Source organism: Pseudoliparis swirei, chromosome 1 (assembly GCF_029220125.1).
Source record: "Pseudoliparis swirei isolate HS2019 ecotype Mariana Trench chromosome 1, NWPU_hadal_v1, whole genome shotgun sequence".
NCBI lineage: Eukaryota > Metazoa > Chordata > Actinopteri > Perciformes > Liparidae > Pseudoliparis > Pseudoliparis swirei.
The window spans coordinates 8,306,505-8,322,396 of record NC_079388.1 but is presented as its reverse complement, the minus strand read 5'-3'; the positions used below and the strand labels follow the sequence as shown (position 1 = coordinate 8,322,396).

The 15,892-nt window shown below is 42.0% G+C and overlaps 2 protein-coding genes across 2 annotated transcripts in view; both read right to left on the bottom strand.

Annotated features, from left to right (window-relative positions):
* Positions 1-3,637: 3,637 nt before the first annotated feature.
* LOC130197943 (trypsin-like) lies at positions 3,638-8,170 on the bottom strand. The gene is made up of 5 exons (XM_056420934.1): positions 8,131-8,170; positions 7,775-7,928; positions 5,810-6,063; positions 4,349-4,485; positions 3,638-3,908 (listed from the first exon to the last, which is right to left on the bottom strand). Exons 1-5 carry the CDS (start codon positions 8,168-8,170, stop codon positions 3,759-3,761), a joined length of 735 nt encoding a protein of 244 aa, XP_056276909.1. The 3' UTR covers positions 3,638-3,758.
* Positions 8,171-10,011: 1,841 nt separating this feature from the next.
* LOC130193257 (histone-lysine N-methyltransferase 2B-like) overlaps positions 10,012-15,892 on the bottom strand; it is a 28,566-nt gene continuing 22,685 nt past the window's right edge. Inside the window, 9 exon segments of the mRNA XM_056413708.1 lie at positions 10,012-11,260; positions 11,845-11,974; positions 12,075-12,158; positions 12,296-12,406; positions 12,515-12,767; positions 12,922-13,047; positions 13,285-13,403; positions 13,782-13,895; positions 14,339-15,891. Of these exon segments, the coding sequence (XP_056269683.1) occupies positions 10,985-11,260; positions 11,845-11,974; positions 12,075-12,158; positions 12,296-12,406; positions 12,515-12,767; positions 12,922-13,047; positions 13,285-13,403; positions 13,782-13,895; positions 14,339-15,891 (2,766 nt within the window). The 3' untranslated portion in view covers positions 10,012-10,984.

The following is a 15,892-nucleotide window of genomic DNA, read 5'->3' as shown; positions in this document are numbered from 1 at the left end:
AGCATCCTCAGCTTCCTCCCTCTCTCACTCCTCAGCATCCTTCCTCCCTCACTCCTCAGCTTCCTCCCTCCCTCACTCCTCAGTATCCTCAGCTTCCTCCCTCCCTCACTCCTTAGCATCCTCAGCCTCCTCCCTCCTCCTTGGCATCCTCAGCTCCCTCCCCTCCTCCAGAATCCTCCTCCTCACTCCTCAGTATCCTCAGCTTCCTCCCTCCCTCACTCCTTAGCATCCTTCCTCCCTCACTCCTCAGTATCCTCAGCTTCCTCCCTCCCTCACTCCTCAGCATCCTCAGCTTCCTCCCTCCCTCACTCCTCAGCATCCTCAGCTTCCTCCCTCCCTCCCTCCTTGGCATCCTCAGCTTCCTCCCTCCCTCCCTCCTTAGAATCCTCCCTCCCTCACTCCTCAGCATCCTCAGCTTCCTCCCTCCCTCCCTCCTTAGCATCCTTCCTCCCTCACTCCTCAGCATCCTCAGCTTCCTCCCTCCCTCCCTCCTTAGCATCCTTCCTCCCTCACTCCTCAGCATCCTCTCTCCCTCAGCATCCTCAGCTTCCTCCCTCCCTCACTCCTCAGCATCCTCAGCATCCTCTCTCCCTCACTCCTCAGCATCCTCAGCTTCCTCCCTCCCTCACTCCTCAGCATCCTCAGCTTCCTCCCTCCCTCCCTCCTCAGCATCCTTCCTCCCTCACTTCTCAGCATCCTCAGCTTCCTCCCTCCCTCCCTCCCTCCTTAGCTTCCTCCCTCCCTCCCTCCTCAGCATCCTTCCTCCCTCACTTCTCAGCATGGGACCAAACTCCATCCCAAACCCGACCTGACTGTCGTTTTTGAAACGTCACATGAGATGTGATCATTGTTATTGCTGGATATTATGGTAGCCGCATGTGTTCAGTTAGCTCGCTAGCTAACGAACTGCCACTCAAGCTAGCAGCTAATGTTAGCAAGAAGCTCCAACAGCACTGCACTCTAGTTAATAAGTAACAATAAAAAAATGAATTTAAAGCTCACCCTCTTCTCCAATTTGCTTTGTCGATGCCCAGTGTCGCGGTGAAGGGTGTCAACCAGCAGGAGTTTCAGAGAGCGCCGTCAACTTTCCTCAAGAAGTCATCAACTGTTAATGTTATAACCAGCTCGACGTGATTGGCTGAGTCACCTGTCAATCACAGAGACAGGTGGGCGGAGGTCTAAGTCAACGTATCTGACGTGAAACGTCGGGGGGGGGGGGGAATAAGTTAAAACAATGTATTTAAAAAATCTAATCTAAGCTGGGGTAATTGATTCCAAAGTGTCAATTAAGTGAGGTGATAAATGCACTGTGGAGAAAAATACATGGTGATATTTTTGGTAACACAGGACCATTACAACATGACAACAAGTTGCGTATCAATGTGACTCATAACATCCAAAATGACAATTGATGTGTAAGACACTAACATTAAACAAGCAAGTTAAAAATGAGCAACATCAATCAACAAGAGATGACGATGTATCTATGCTGTGTACCTTTTGTTCTTCTGCTGCTATGACACATTTCCCTGTGAGGATGAATCAATCAATCCCACCCTCCTAAAGCAACAACTAAGGCCTCTGTGTAGATTTGTTTTGTTTGTTCTAAGACATGAAACAAATGTCAGCAGAAACCTCTTAAAAGAATGTGAAGCTTTTACATATCCCCAAAAAGACACTTGCTACAAATGGCTAAATGAGAATGCAATTATTCCTTGCAATAATCTAAGAGCCAATTGAAAAATCCCATTGTTTTTTATGTAGAGAGTGATGTAACTTCCAGTTTGGCTTACAAAAGTACTTTATCCCTGCCGCACTCTATCAGAAGTGGACATAGTCACTGTGACGTCAAACTACCACTTTGAAGCTTTTGAAAATTGACTTTTTGGCATTGGCCATATTGTTTTTTTGGAGCCAGAATATATTTAGAGGAGAATGCAGGTAGGAAAGAGTGAGGCCTGCCAGGCCCAGATTCTGTTTGCAGCCCTGCTGGTCGTCACAAAGAATGCAGGTTTAAGGCACTTGCGCATTTTTTATTTGTCACTTTTCACTTTTCAGAACCAGAAGTTGTCCCTTTTGTTGAGAGGTGTATTTCATGTAGCTTTCAAGAAGCATGACACGAGCTAGCCTCACCGTAGCCCCAAGTGTGTGCCTCTCGGCCTTCACAAACTCCTGTGAAGATGTATTGTCTTACATTTGTTCATGTAAGAAAATAATTCATATTCAGAGTGAAACAAGATGATTAGTGCCAACAGTAATGCTAATCGCGACAAACAGCATGGCGACAGCTATGAAGCCAGACTGGCACTCCTCTGCAACACAACTGCCTATGTGTTAAATTAAACCGTATGTGTTTTTTAGAAAACTGTCAAGTCAGTTGACTCATCACATCAACTGATAATTGATTCTTCAGGTCTGGCAAACTGAAGGTCGCAGAATGGGTTGACACCGTGAAGCTTGCCAGGCACAGGGAGCTGGCTCCCAGCAAATAACAACTGGTTTTACACCAGAAACAATTAATAGATTACTTAATTATTCATTTACCAAATATAACGGCTACACATCTTTAGATTATAGTTCCTCTAATGTTAGGATTAGTTGATATTATTAATTAGTTACATCCTTAGCCAAGTAAAATGAAAAGTTTTACAGCTTTTCCTATGTATAATAATAATAATTTCATGCCCTATACTATGTGTCAAATACCTCATATTCATCTTTTTTTTAAACGGTTCCAAGAAACTACATCGGATGATTTTATGTTTATACAGAAAACACTTGTGTAATATTTGTATGTCCTATCATCCACACAGTTAAACATCTCTAGGTGCTGTGACCGGCCAACAGGTTAACAAGACATTATGATGTAAGAAGAGAATGGAGACCCTTTGATAATGCTGCAGTGTTTATGCTGTCTCTGTGCCTGCTGTGCAACAATAGTCACAGTCTTTAATATTATTAAGTGTTTTTTTCATCTTATTTTTAATTAGCTACGGCATTCGATTCCTGTTTTTATTCTCGTCCATTTTCCTGTATTGTAAAGCACCTTGTGCTGCATTTCTTTTATGAAAGGTGCGATACAAATATGTATTTATTTTCATAATGTCATCCCTAGATAGGTTTTTATTTGCACATGCTATGCTGTTTGATAAGGCTGCGTGGCTTTACCCTCTGCTCTCTCTGTCTTTTCCTTTGTATGTTTTAGGCTGCCTCCGCAAACAAGAAACACTGAAGTTTACAAAGCGCCATCTGAGGACTGCACGCAGAGAATCCAAACAAGTGAAACGCATTTATTCCTTATTGCTTATTTACTCAAGTTTGCTTGTCTCCCATATCACTCGTTGTGCCCACGGTAACCAAGTATGAAAGGTATTTCATGGATGTGTGTCTCTAGTAGAGTAAATATAAATTAAATATCAAACCTGAATGTTTTGCAAGCAATTAAGGTTTATCTTTTGTTTGTTTATTCTGTGTGAATTTCAAGACAGCAGGGGCCTTGTGTCAGCGCAGAATTTATACAGAACCATTGAAAAATACAAAATGACCATGCTGCTATTTTTTGACAACAACTGTGAAACTCAATGCAGAAAAACAAAGAAAAGTCAGTGGATGCTGATTTTTTATTCATTTATTCAATTCTTCAGAATATTATGCCGAAGTATGCTATTCCTGAGATGGTTGTGAATCAACAAGTAATATAGAGGGTGTTTCAAATAAACTGAGGGTGAACACATTGGCGTGCGGGTGAGCGAGTGCCTTCAGTTGTTGCGCATGGTGTTGCTGATCCAGCTGTTGTAGCGGCACACGCGGGCGTAGACGCTGGGGTGACCCTTCATGGCGCAGTCGTAACCCCAGGACACAACTCCCTGCAGCTGACCGTTACACACCAGAGGACCGCCAGAGTCTCCCTGCAACACAAGCAGAAGAAGATGTCACTGGAAGTGGTCACAGTAAATCAATGGCATGTGTTCCGTCGTCATGGTGAGCACTGTACATCAAGATAGAAATGGTAACTTTGTATTAAAGGGTAATGCCAGCGTTTTGCTGTTCTCTCTGGTTGTTCATCCCCATTTCATCTTTGGGTATGGTCAGTGAAAATATGTACACATAACATCAAAGCGTAATGATGACACCTCTATGTTGACAGATATGTTGCTGTATGTGTATCATAGAGCGCTCCTATATAAAGATGCTCAACACCAACACGATAGCGCCTCCATCACTCCTCAACATGGCGGCGGCTCGCAGCTAACGGTGCCAACCGCGTTGATAAGTGCTGTCGTGTGGACTCTAGTTTCCTCCCAACACCGAGTCACAGACTGGTTCACTGTGGTTTAGTCCAACTCACCTGGCAGCTGCTGGCGCCTCCGTTCATGAACCCTGAGCAAAGCATGTTCTCGGTGAAGAGGTGAGGATAGGCGTTCCTGCAGATCCGGTCATCGATGATGGGCTGCCTCAGACACTGCAGCCTGTCAGGGAAGCTGTCTGCGGAGCAGGAAGGCAGGTCTCCGTTACTGCATCTTGTGTAAATACTACATGTACGCCAGAATGTGGTATCGTATGAGTAATGTCGCGATGAGTCGACTTCATGATTTGGCAAACGTTTGGTCGTTGCCACTTCCTTAATGTCGAGATGTGCTGCTTTCCTCTAAATTATATCATTGTAAAAATTATTACATTTAGGTTTGTAACCAGTAGACGAACAAAAGAAGCAATGTAAATACGTCTTATTGTATTTTTCACTATAGTCCCACATATATACATATATATATATCCATATCCATGTATATATACACATATATGTACATGTACATACATATACAGTACATATGTATATATACACATATATATGTATACACATATATATGTATACACATATATATATACACACATATAGAAATTGTTGATAAAGTTCTTTTATTATCTTTGCAAAATAAAAAAAAAAAAAAATGTCATGCATCTGGATTCATACAATCAACTGAAATATTGCAAGCCTTTTATTCTTTTAATATTGCTGATTATAGCTTAAGAAAACTCTAAAATCCTATCTCATAAAATTTGAATATTTCCTCAGACCAAGTTAAAAAAAGATTTATAACAGCAAAACAAAATCAAACATTTGAAAATGTGTTTCCAGGTGTTTCGAGTTAATTAGGCGATTCAAGTGATTTGTTTAATACCCTACTAGTATACTTTTTCATGATATTCTAATATTTAGAAATAGGATATTTGAGTTTTCTTAAACTGTAAGCCATAATCAACAATATTAAAAGAATAAAATTTTTTTTTTTGATTTGAAATGAATGAAAATGACATTTTTGTTTTTTTTTTTTTATTTTAGAAATAAAGAACTTTATCACAATATTCTAATTTTCTGAGACAGTCCTGTATATACATATATAAACACATATATATACATACACATATATATATATACACATATATATATACATACATACACACACATCTCTAGGTCTCATAACATATATATATTTATTATAAATATATATATTATTTATTTATTTTGAGACCTAGAGATGCGAGTTAGTGAATTATTGCAAAACAGTAAAATGTGTGATATGTATAATTAAAGGGGTACTCCAGCTATTTATTACTGCTTTTCTAGAAAAAAAACCTCAAACTCCCCTCAGCCTCCTAGTACCACGTCTGTCCGACCCAACACACTAGAAATAATTAAGTCTCAAGACAAACAAATAACTCTGTGCTGCTCTGTACGCGTCATCCCACATTATCGTGAGAGACCACGCCCGTGACCTCTCTTCTCTCCCAGCTTCCAGACTCAACTCACTTCCGTTGGCGTTGGTGTTGCCCCAGCCGGACACCAGGCAGTTCTCGTCGGCCTGGGTGCAGCGGGAGGGCAGGGATACGGTCTTGACGTTGCTGTTGAGGGCGGCAGGGCGGCTCAGCTTGATCAGCATGATGTCGTTGTCTAGATTGTAGCTGTTGTACTGCGGGTGCTTGATCATCTTGGAGGCACCGATCCACTGCTCCGTGCCCTCGTTCACAGCGATGTTGTGTTCGCCGAGGCGAACCTGGATACGACTGGAGGAGGGGAGATGTTAAAAAGTATGTGTGAATACTTTAATAATCATATGTACGGACCCATCACTCTTACCATTGACGACACAACCATTACCCCCTCCCCCCTGGCTCGCAACCTTGGCTTCATCCTGGACCCCACCCTCTCATTCGACCCTCATGTTAGCTCCATTATTAAGACCTCCTACTTCCATCTCCGCAACATTGCCAAAATCAGACACTGCCTCTCTCCCACTGCCGCTGAATGCCTCATTCACGCTCTCCCCCGCCTGGACTACTGCAACTCCCTCCTCACGGGCATCACTTCCCGCTCCCTCCATCGACTACAGATGGTACAGAACTCTGCCGCCCGTCTGCTCACTACCACCCGGTTCCGTGATCATATCACTCCTGTCCTCCAATCTCTCCACTGGCTCCCCATCAAAGACCGCATCAACTTTAAAGTGCTCCTCCTCACCTACAAAGCACTTCACTGCCTGCCCCCTTACCTGACTGACCTCCTTCTTCATCGCCTCACTCCTAACCCTCCGATCCTCATCCACTCCCCTCATTGTTCCTCCGTCCAAACTCAAACACTTTGGTGATCGAGCCTTCTCTCGAGTTGCACCTCGTCTCTGGAACTCCCTCCCCCAGCCTGTCAGAGACTCACCTTCACTTACCACCTTCAAATCCGCCTTAAACCTACCTCTTCTCCCGATGTGACCCCCTACCCTTAACCACCTCCTTTCCCCAAACCCCCCCCTCCGCTTTGCTTCTATTTTTCCCTGACTACTGTGTTTTGTTGTTCTGTTCTATTTTGTCTCTATATGTTGCCCATTCTTGTCTGTTCTTTTCGCAGCATTTTTTGTCAGTCTTTGTCTTCATGAAAGCGCTTTACAAATATAATGAATTATTATTATTATTATTATTATGTACGAGTCATATAGTGAAGGGCCTGACGGGTGTCCTTACAAAGCATATACAGGACTGTCTTAGAAAATTAGAATATTGTGATAAAGTTCTTTATTTTCTGTAATGTTAAAAAAAAAAAACAAATGCATTCTGGATTCTGATACAATTCAACTGAAATATTGCAAGCCTTTTATTCTTTTAATATTGCTGATTATGGCTTACAGCTTAAGAAAACTCAAATATCCTATCTCTAAATATTAGAATATCATGAAAAGTATACCAGTAGGGTACTTCACAAATCACTTGAATCGTCTAATTCACTCAGAGCACCTGGATACACTATTTCAAATCTATGTTTTTGTTTTGCTGTTATAAATCTTTTTTTACTTGGTCTGAGGAAATATTCAAATTTTATGAGATAGGATTTTAGAAGCTTTAAGTGCAAATATTAAATAATAAAAAAAAGGCAATAAATATTTTGATTTATTTGTGATGAATCCAGAACAGAATACATTTTTGTTTTTTTAATTGCATTACAGAAAATAAAGAACTTTATCACAATATTCTAATTTTCTGAGACAGTCCTGTATGTGGTGAAAGAGAACATCAGCCTCAATGTCTGATGGACATTTCATTGCTTTAACAACCTCAAATGGTCATTTCCATCCGAGCGACTAATGTAATTAAGCTCAGCGTTCAGACCAATAAAACCCATCTGCTGACGCACAATCACTTTTGATCTTTGGTTTGATAGGACATTTCATGACTTGCAGGATACATAAGTGGATTGTAATGCAAAAACCATTTGACTTATTGTACTTACGACTTGTAGCAGTGAGCAGCTGACACCACCCACTGGCTGGAGATGAGGGATCCACCGCAGAAGTGATACCCGGCGTTCAGAGACACCTGATAGGGGACATACTGTCTGGGACACTCGGAACCTCCCACAATCTTATCATCCTCAGCTGCAGCAACTGAAACAGCATGCGAGGATTAGGACATGAAACACAACCTAGAAATACTTAACCATTGCCATGAATAGCAAATCAAATACATAAAAGCTTTGGAGCAGTTCAAATGTGTCTTAAACTATACAGTCCTGTCACATATGCATTAGAGTCCATTTAAAGTTGATCAAAGCAAAATCTGACAATAACAATTTGATTAGACTCTTACATGCTGCTCCAAGCAAAGCCAGAAATACCAGGGTCTTCATGGTGTCTTTTCTCTGGAAGTAAGGGAAAGTGCAACCTGCAGCTCTTTATATAGATACTGTCCAGCTCTTTATGTTCCCATATTTCTCAAGGTCAGGAAGGTACAGAACTATGTTCTGGGAAAGAGCCATAGGGCCTAAGGCAACAAGACCATGTGATAAAACTCCCTGACCCCTTAAGGACAGTTTCATTTATTCAGGTAGTGCAATAAGTTCCTATTTACTCATTTATAAATATATGCGTTTAACTTCATTAAATTAAAACTTTTATAAATTCAACAGTTGTTACAAAAACATGCGACACGCATCATGAATAATGTCGGCTACTACGAACACACAAATCCATTGTTTTACTGATCACGTTATGACATTTTATGATTTAGTTTATTATAAAATAATGCAGACAATGTGCAGAGCTAAAGCAAAGTTACTGCCAGACTCTGTACGAAGGTTGTTTTCAATACATGAGTGTGAATATGATCTGAGAGATGTTTGTAAGTTTACTGTACAAAAGGCTAAAAAGGGGATGAAAAGAAGATGCATTTATATTGTAGGAGTCCAATTATGGAACAACGTTATAATGGATGAACTCATTTTTGATTTTCAAAAGGATTATTTATAAAATAATTTTTGAGGGTTATAAGTGTGATTGAAACATATGTATACGGAAGATGCATGTAAATACATTTTTTTTCCTTTTTTTAATATTAATGATTTATTTGATAAGAATTTAGGATAGGAATATATAAGCATTTTTGCTTCTACCTATACCTTTTCAGTCTTTGTTTTGTATATTATATAGAATAATATTGTATTGTTTTACAATGAGTGACTGAATAAAATACACAACAAATGACCTGGAATGACCCCATAATGCTACACACATCCGACTGCTCGCTTAGAACGTGATGTTCTGCTCGTTTCCAGAGGAGCGGTCCGGTTAGCGCAGCCTCTTTTCTACCAGGCGAGTGTATTCAGTTCAGTTGGCTGGTCTCAACCCGCTGGAACATTCACTGGATTGATCAGTAATCCATACAAGATCTGATGAGACTCGTCAGCAGGACTAGACCAGACTGTTGTTCCAAGGAAACGGACCGACACGAACAGCACACATTATACACACATAAAGCATGTATGTTATGAACATTTGTATATGGTAACTTAAGAATGACAACTAATGTTAATTCGATTAATTTAATGTTTACTCGTAGGCAAAAACATTGGCAAATGGAAGGCAACTTTTGAACATTAAATTGTTTTATTGAACATAAATAAAAAAGAAAGAAATGTAGGTAAAAAAATATTTAACAGGTTTAGAAATTCTTTATACAACTATGTACAGGCAGGGATCCATAGAGCGAATAAAGTAACAACGCTTAGCGGGTCAGTGATTAATCCTGAATAAAAAAAACACTTTCAGCCTTCACTCCAGTGTCCTATCTACTTCCATCAGCTGGGCGTGACTGCACACAGAATGAGCACAAAAAAGAGATGGCTACCTATTCTTTCTGAATAATCGCAGGCATAATAGCAAGTCATTGTTTAGTAGCATTGATGTTTCTTTTTGCTTTTATGCGAACAACAAGAAACGATTAGAAAGAAAGATCAATGTGTTGTGTAATTAAATTATTCTTTCTTCATAACACATTCCTTTAAGGTAGAACACCTGTGAGAGACAAACAGTAGGAAGAGGGTGGCACACACACACACACACACACACAGCCCCGACAAGACACACAATGAGCTTAGAGTAACGCATGACTCAGAAATAGCTTCTGTTCCATTAATCAGCCTTCACTTACAAATACAAAGTTAAAAGCTCAAACACATTTATTTCCATCAGCTTGTTGGATATACATTTATTTTTCAAACATACAAAATGATTTATAAGGTACTGTGCAGAGCAAGATCACTATTTTCAATTTGCACCAAGGAAAATCTCCCTCATATACCTTAAAAATCACAAACAGTACAAAGTAACAAATAAAGAACAGACTGTAATGGCAGGATAAAATCATTTAGATCACAGCGTCTCTGCAGTCACAAATAAAATCAGGACATTTCAACTGACTGAATAGGGAGCGGGTTATGTCGAGGGCTTGTCCCCTCACACGACTTGTGGAATCCAGACTGAGGTTAAAATGTAGCTACACTACAACGTACACAAGGTGCCTCCAGTCAAAAACGTCGATTAAGCTCTGAAGTAAAGTTGTGCTGCTCGAGAAGGTTGTGTGAAAGTAAGGTGCTGAATAAATTCTCCTCATCCTTCTGTGTGACCTTGTATTTACAAAAACGCTCTGCCGCCAGCATCACAATAGACCCCCCTTTTACGCAGGAAGGGCTGCAATCAGGTGGTTTTAGTTTGCACCGTTTGTAGCTGCTAATGATTGCCCCCCCGGCTGTTTGGCCCCAGTTCCAGCAGAGGCTACTGACAAAGTCAACAATGTTTAAATGACAAAATGTGTTGTACGAGATGGTAAACCCGTACACAAATCCAAAAAGAGTGTGCAGTTTTCCTTAATTGCACTTCCTACTTCAACAAACCAACAATCCTGCAGTCTGAAATCGCATAAATAGTATTCATCCTCAGCTTCGACATATGGTTCATCTGGTTCGTCTCCACGAGTCTTTAATGAGCTTCCAACATGGCGAAGCCGTTCAGTAGACGCAGGTCTGCGTGTTGGCCACTTACGACCGTATTACAACAGTCGCCTCAAATCACTTCCTCAAAGTCCGCCTCCTAATTTCAAGTGCATTAACCAAGATGGATAATGGTATGTGGTGTGCGTGTGGGTGTTTGTGTGTGTGTGTTTTGTACTAGTTTAGGAAGCGACGGCAGCGTCTTGTGGAGCAGTTGCAGTGCAGCTTGCTTTTCTCGTCCTCGATGGGGAATTTGTAGTCATAGGTCAGTTCTTCGCCCCGGTAGATCTTCCTCAGGGCGAAGATGACGATGTGCTTGCGGCCGTCCACGTTGATGACGCGGGAGTAGCAGTTCGGCTCGCACGAGTGGTTGATGAACCGAGCGGCGTTGCCTTGCATCGTCGCGTCCACCACGTCGAAGTCGTCGATGCGGAACATGTAACAGCCGATGCCCTGATGGAGAGTCGACAACCCAGTTAGTCCTCGTTTTCACATTTCAAGTACAGTCAACATCTTGAAATTATAATCCGTACAATGTCCATGAAATTAAATCCAGTTGTTGAAGTATTTGTGGTCTGCATCTGTCCCTTAATTTAATAATAGACAACTAATCGATTAATTGATGCCGCGCTACATTAACCCTTGTGTTGCCTTCGGGTCATTTTGACCCGAATCAATATTACACCCTCCCCCCGCCTTAGGATTAATTTGACCCCATTCAATGTTTAATGTCGGTGTTCTTTCGGTAGTCAACAAACAAACATAAAGTGCCTCACACTTAAACTTGGAAAACAATATTAATTCTAATAATTTTCTGGAGGTTTTAATTGCTGGCGTCAAATTGAACCCAAAGGGTAAAATATGTTAGTAAATATAAAGGTAACAGGAGGGTGAAACATTGAATCGGGTCAAAATGACCCTAAGGCAACACAAGGGTTAAACAGAAATGAACACCGATGATAATGGAAGCAGAAACTCTGACTGTCCTCACGAGGATGACTTCTAAGTAAAACATTTACTTTAATCTGTTTGCTTACCTTGCCGTCGTAATATTTCTCCCGCTTATCAGTCAGAACGGAGCGAATGACGATGCCGGCGTACTCGATCACCATCTCGCCAGCCTCGATGTTCCGCTTGCAGAAAAGACCGCGACCATGAATTTCAGATCTAAGAGAGGAATACCGTTAAATACATTTGAGAACACAGATAATTTGGGACAACCGTATCGCACGCCTTTCTTTTTTCTATTTGTAGTTGTTGTTATTACCTGTAAACTCCTACTGCTTCTTTGGAGATTTTTTCCAGGTGTCTGAATCTCATCGCCATGGGAAGCTCACTGCTGGTGGCTCGCCTGTTGGAGTGAGACACGGAAAAGGTGGCGTCAACATGGACATGGCAGCTGCTAAATTTCCATCTTTAGAGTTCCTGTTGGAGTGCAGTGGGTTTACATTGAGATCAAGAAAGTGCCACAAAAGATAATCCCCTAACCTGGAAGACTTCAGTGGGAATTCATCCTCCTCCTCATCAAAGGGGCCCACCATTACAGGGAGCTCTCTGTGCTGTGATGCCAGGAAGTTGAACATATCAAAAGTCGCTTTCCTGATTATAGAAAGAAAAGAAAATCAATTTGAGGTGTACCACAACATTTAACTCTGATAAAATATCAATAATAAAACCAGCTATGACAAAAGGCAACGATGTGTGTACCGGGTGTAGACTTCAGTCCGAGCGCAGCCGCTCTGATTGAGGGGAAGCTCTTCCTCGATGTCGTCACAGCGGTGGAAGCGGAAGCGATGCCGTTTGCAGTTTGCAGCACCCTGCAGTTGCTCCAGCAGGAAAATGACGGCGTCGTGGACGACACCGAGCACCCGCGGCCCGCCCATCCCGCCCAGAGGAAGCTGCTTCAGATGGAAGCCTGCTCGGGCTTCGAGGACGCCGTCAATCACCGCACGCCAAGCGACTGAGGGAGGAGAGAGAGAGAGAGATAAGGGTGTGAGAGCAACGCTGCCGACAATTTTCTCCTTTTAGTCGCTCCTCTCAAACATTATGTAGCTCAAACACATCAGAAGACTATTCATAGTGAGAGCACAGAACAGTGATCCAGCTGCTCTTACCTTCGATGCTGTTAGCTTTAACACTGAAGCCATCATCACTGGTGATTTCAAAACGCAGGTGGGGCTGGTTCATGCATGTCCTCTTTCTGTATTTGGGTGAAGATGCGTCTTCTTCCGAGCTAAAACCTGTAGAATTAAAAGAGCCGTAATTGTAAATTGTTTTATATATGTAAAAAAATTTACACATATATATATATTTTTTTATTACATAAAACATTTACTGAAAAGCAAGTGTAAATAAAATATTTCAAGAATATTTCCACGTTGAATTACATTAAATCGCTGCTGCATTAACTTTTTTCCATGTGCACATCGGGAAGAGTAGCTGGTCATTATTAAATAAACATTGAATTAGTTGCAAACCTGAGTAAGGGCCCCATTCAGAGAGGTCTCCACGGCGAGCACTGACCCACAAGTCGGTTTTACCTTGAGTCTGACTGCTAAATTGTGCCGTTGCAGGAGGACGCTCAACCAGAGGATGCCTGAGCAGAAAGAGCAAACAATTAAGTAAAAAAAGGGAGGAAAAAAATAATTAACACAATGGACACATTCAGAGAACTTGTGCATTTTGTTCATCAAAAACATAATAATAATAAGCCTGTTTCGGCAAGAAATACTACTTTCTTTTTTATTAAATATCATGTTTAAATGTTTTACTTTTCTTAAGTCTCTTTTTATCCAGCATTTCCTCCTTTTAAAATGTTTTCAAAATTATATTTCTCAAACATAGAGGTGGGAAAACATAGTTTATCTTTAAACCTCTATATCTTTAAACCTCTTTATCTTTAAAGGTACGATAGCTGAATCATTTGCCTCTTCACATTACACAAGAGTAATACGGCTCTTTAATTAGAGCTAACCTGGGGGGTGGTGGAGCAGTAATTCTCAACTGCTCAGACTTGTGCAACACTTTCCCCTGGTCCATGTCGAGGCTATCCTTCACTGATGGAGCTTTCATTCTCACACCACTCGGTCTGTGAAGAAAACCAGAAACATTTAGATTCCTGAGGCTTTGACGAGCCTCGTGAAGTAAACAGCCCTCTTGTGACGGTGTACAACAATTTATGACAAAACAGGATAAGTGGACATACCAAGAATTAAAAAAGATGACAGCTGATCTTTTTTTAAATAATGTAGAACGTATTAAATATTTAAAAATAATATTAATCATTGAGAAAATAAAATGCATCACTCAATTATTTGTACTTTTATCATTTTACAACCAACCCAACTTTGAAGATAACCAATTGTTGCAGCCTCAACAATAGTTTATCCTAAGTTGTAACCTAAACGTGCATTGCAGCACAAAGTGACATTTTTTTCATTCTAATTTGTACATTGTACTTCGGTAGTTGAAAAAATCTTATCTTGTACATTGCAGTAAAAACAACGACAGAAAATGATAATCTTTGAATACCTGGCTTCATCAGCTTCATCAAGCTCACTTGATGGATCCTTCAAGAAGTCCATCTTAGATTTCTTCCTGGAGGGCCGCTCAGACACAAGTGAGACTCTCTTGACTCTCACCTGGTGGCATGACGGAGCAGGTGCAGGTTGTGGGCTGACATTTGGTTCATTGAGGACACCACTAGGGGACTCTAACGGTGCAGCCTGGGACTGATCCGATACCTCTGCGTACTGAAACATGGACGGACCTCGAAGGCTGGCCTTTGGCCGCAGAGTTTTACTGAGGATGATGGGCTGCGTCTTTGGCTCGTCGCGGTGGGTAGCCATGGCTCTGTAGATGATAGCCTGGGCGGTGCTTTCTTTAATGCTGGAGAAAGCTGCTTCAGGAACACTCTGCACACTGGCAGGAGGTGCGGGAGCAGGAGTTGAGGGAGCAGGAGCTGTGGGAGCAGGATTTGTGGGAGCAGGATTTGATTGAGCAGGAGTGGAGGGAGCAGGAGTTAAGGGAGCAGGAGTTGTGGAAGCAGGAGTCCCAACGCTTATCATAGGCACGACTCTAAAAATGACTTTTCTCTCTGATGTTGCCGAGTTACCGGCAGATGGGACGTTTGTGGCGGAGAGGCTGGCACGAGGCTTTATTACAACTCGAGGGACCGAGCGCTGCAGGGCCTTACCACTGTGGAGAATCTTGGCAATCTGGCTTATTTTGTTGTAGGCGGGAGAGTTCGTACTGAGGGACTGGTAAGTGTTCGATCTCGGGTCTTTGATAAGAATCTGACCGTGTCGATTGACTAGAAGCACCTGAGGAGCAGGAGTCGGTGAGCTGGAGGCCGCAGCTTGATTCGGAGTCGCAACTTGCTGCTGACTTCCTGTCCTCGAGTTGTCCAAGCGAATGGCGATGGTTCTCCCCGTTGAGACACCAGGCTGGATAGGTACGTTTAGACCATTGATCACAATGGAGGAGGTGACACTGCGTGGAATTACACAAACTGTGGCAGCAGCAGGGGAAGTCGATGCATTGGTGACATTCGGTCGAGGGGGCAATATCAATTTGAGTTTGCGCTGCTGAGGAAGAAACGGCTTTGGCGACAAGCGTTTGAAATTGGCTACCGGACGTTTGGTCTTCACGATGATGGTTTTCATCTGAGATGTGGGAGATCTTTTGGTTTTACGCTCTGGAAACGGAGTACACTCTGGAGAGTAGTCGGGGTCAGTCAAATCATCTTTGAACCCTTCAATGGAGTCGGTCGATGAGCTACTGTCATCTTTATTGGCAACTGCGATGATCTCTGGGCCCACCACAGTGCCGTCTTCGGCAGAAATGAAGTGTCCTGTACTGGAATCCAAAAACACCTTATCTGGAGGCGTTGGTGCTTCGGAGCTCATCTGGACGACTTCCTCCTGAAATGACATTTCATCGTTTCCGTAACCTTCTTCAAGAATTTCAGATGGTGGGTAACTTCCCTGAAACTCTGGCTCAGCTGACTTTGACACTGTGAAGATTGGCTCCAACCTCTTTAGAGCGACGGTTAGTCGTTTCGTCGGTGTAATGTGGTTGGCGTGA

Coding starts and splice junctions, on each gene's coding strand:
- LOC130197943 (XM_056420934.1), bottom strand. CDS start 8,170: ATGAAGACCCTGGTATTTCTGGCTTTGCTTGGAGCAGCAT. Junction 6,064..7,774: donor GCTGCTCACTGCTACAAGTC/GTAAGTACAATA, acceptor CCCCTCCTCCAG/TCGTATCCAGGTTCGCCTCG. Junction 4,486..5,809: donor CAACACCAACGCCAACGGAA/GTGAGTTGAGTC, acceptor CCTGCTCCGCAG/ACAGCTTCCCTGACAGGCTG.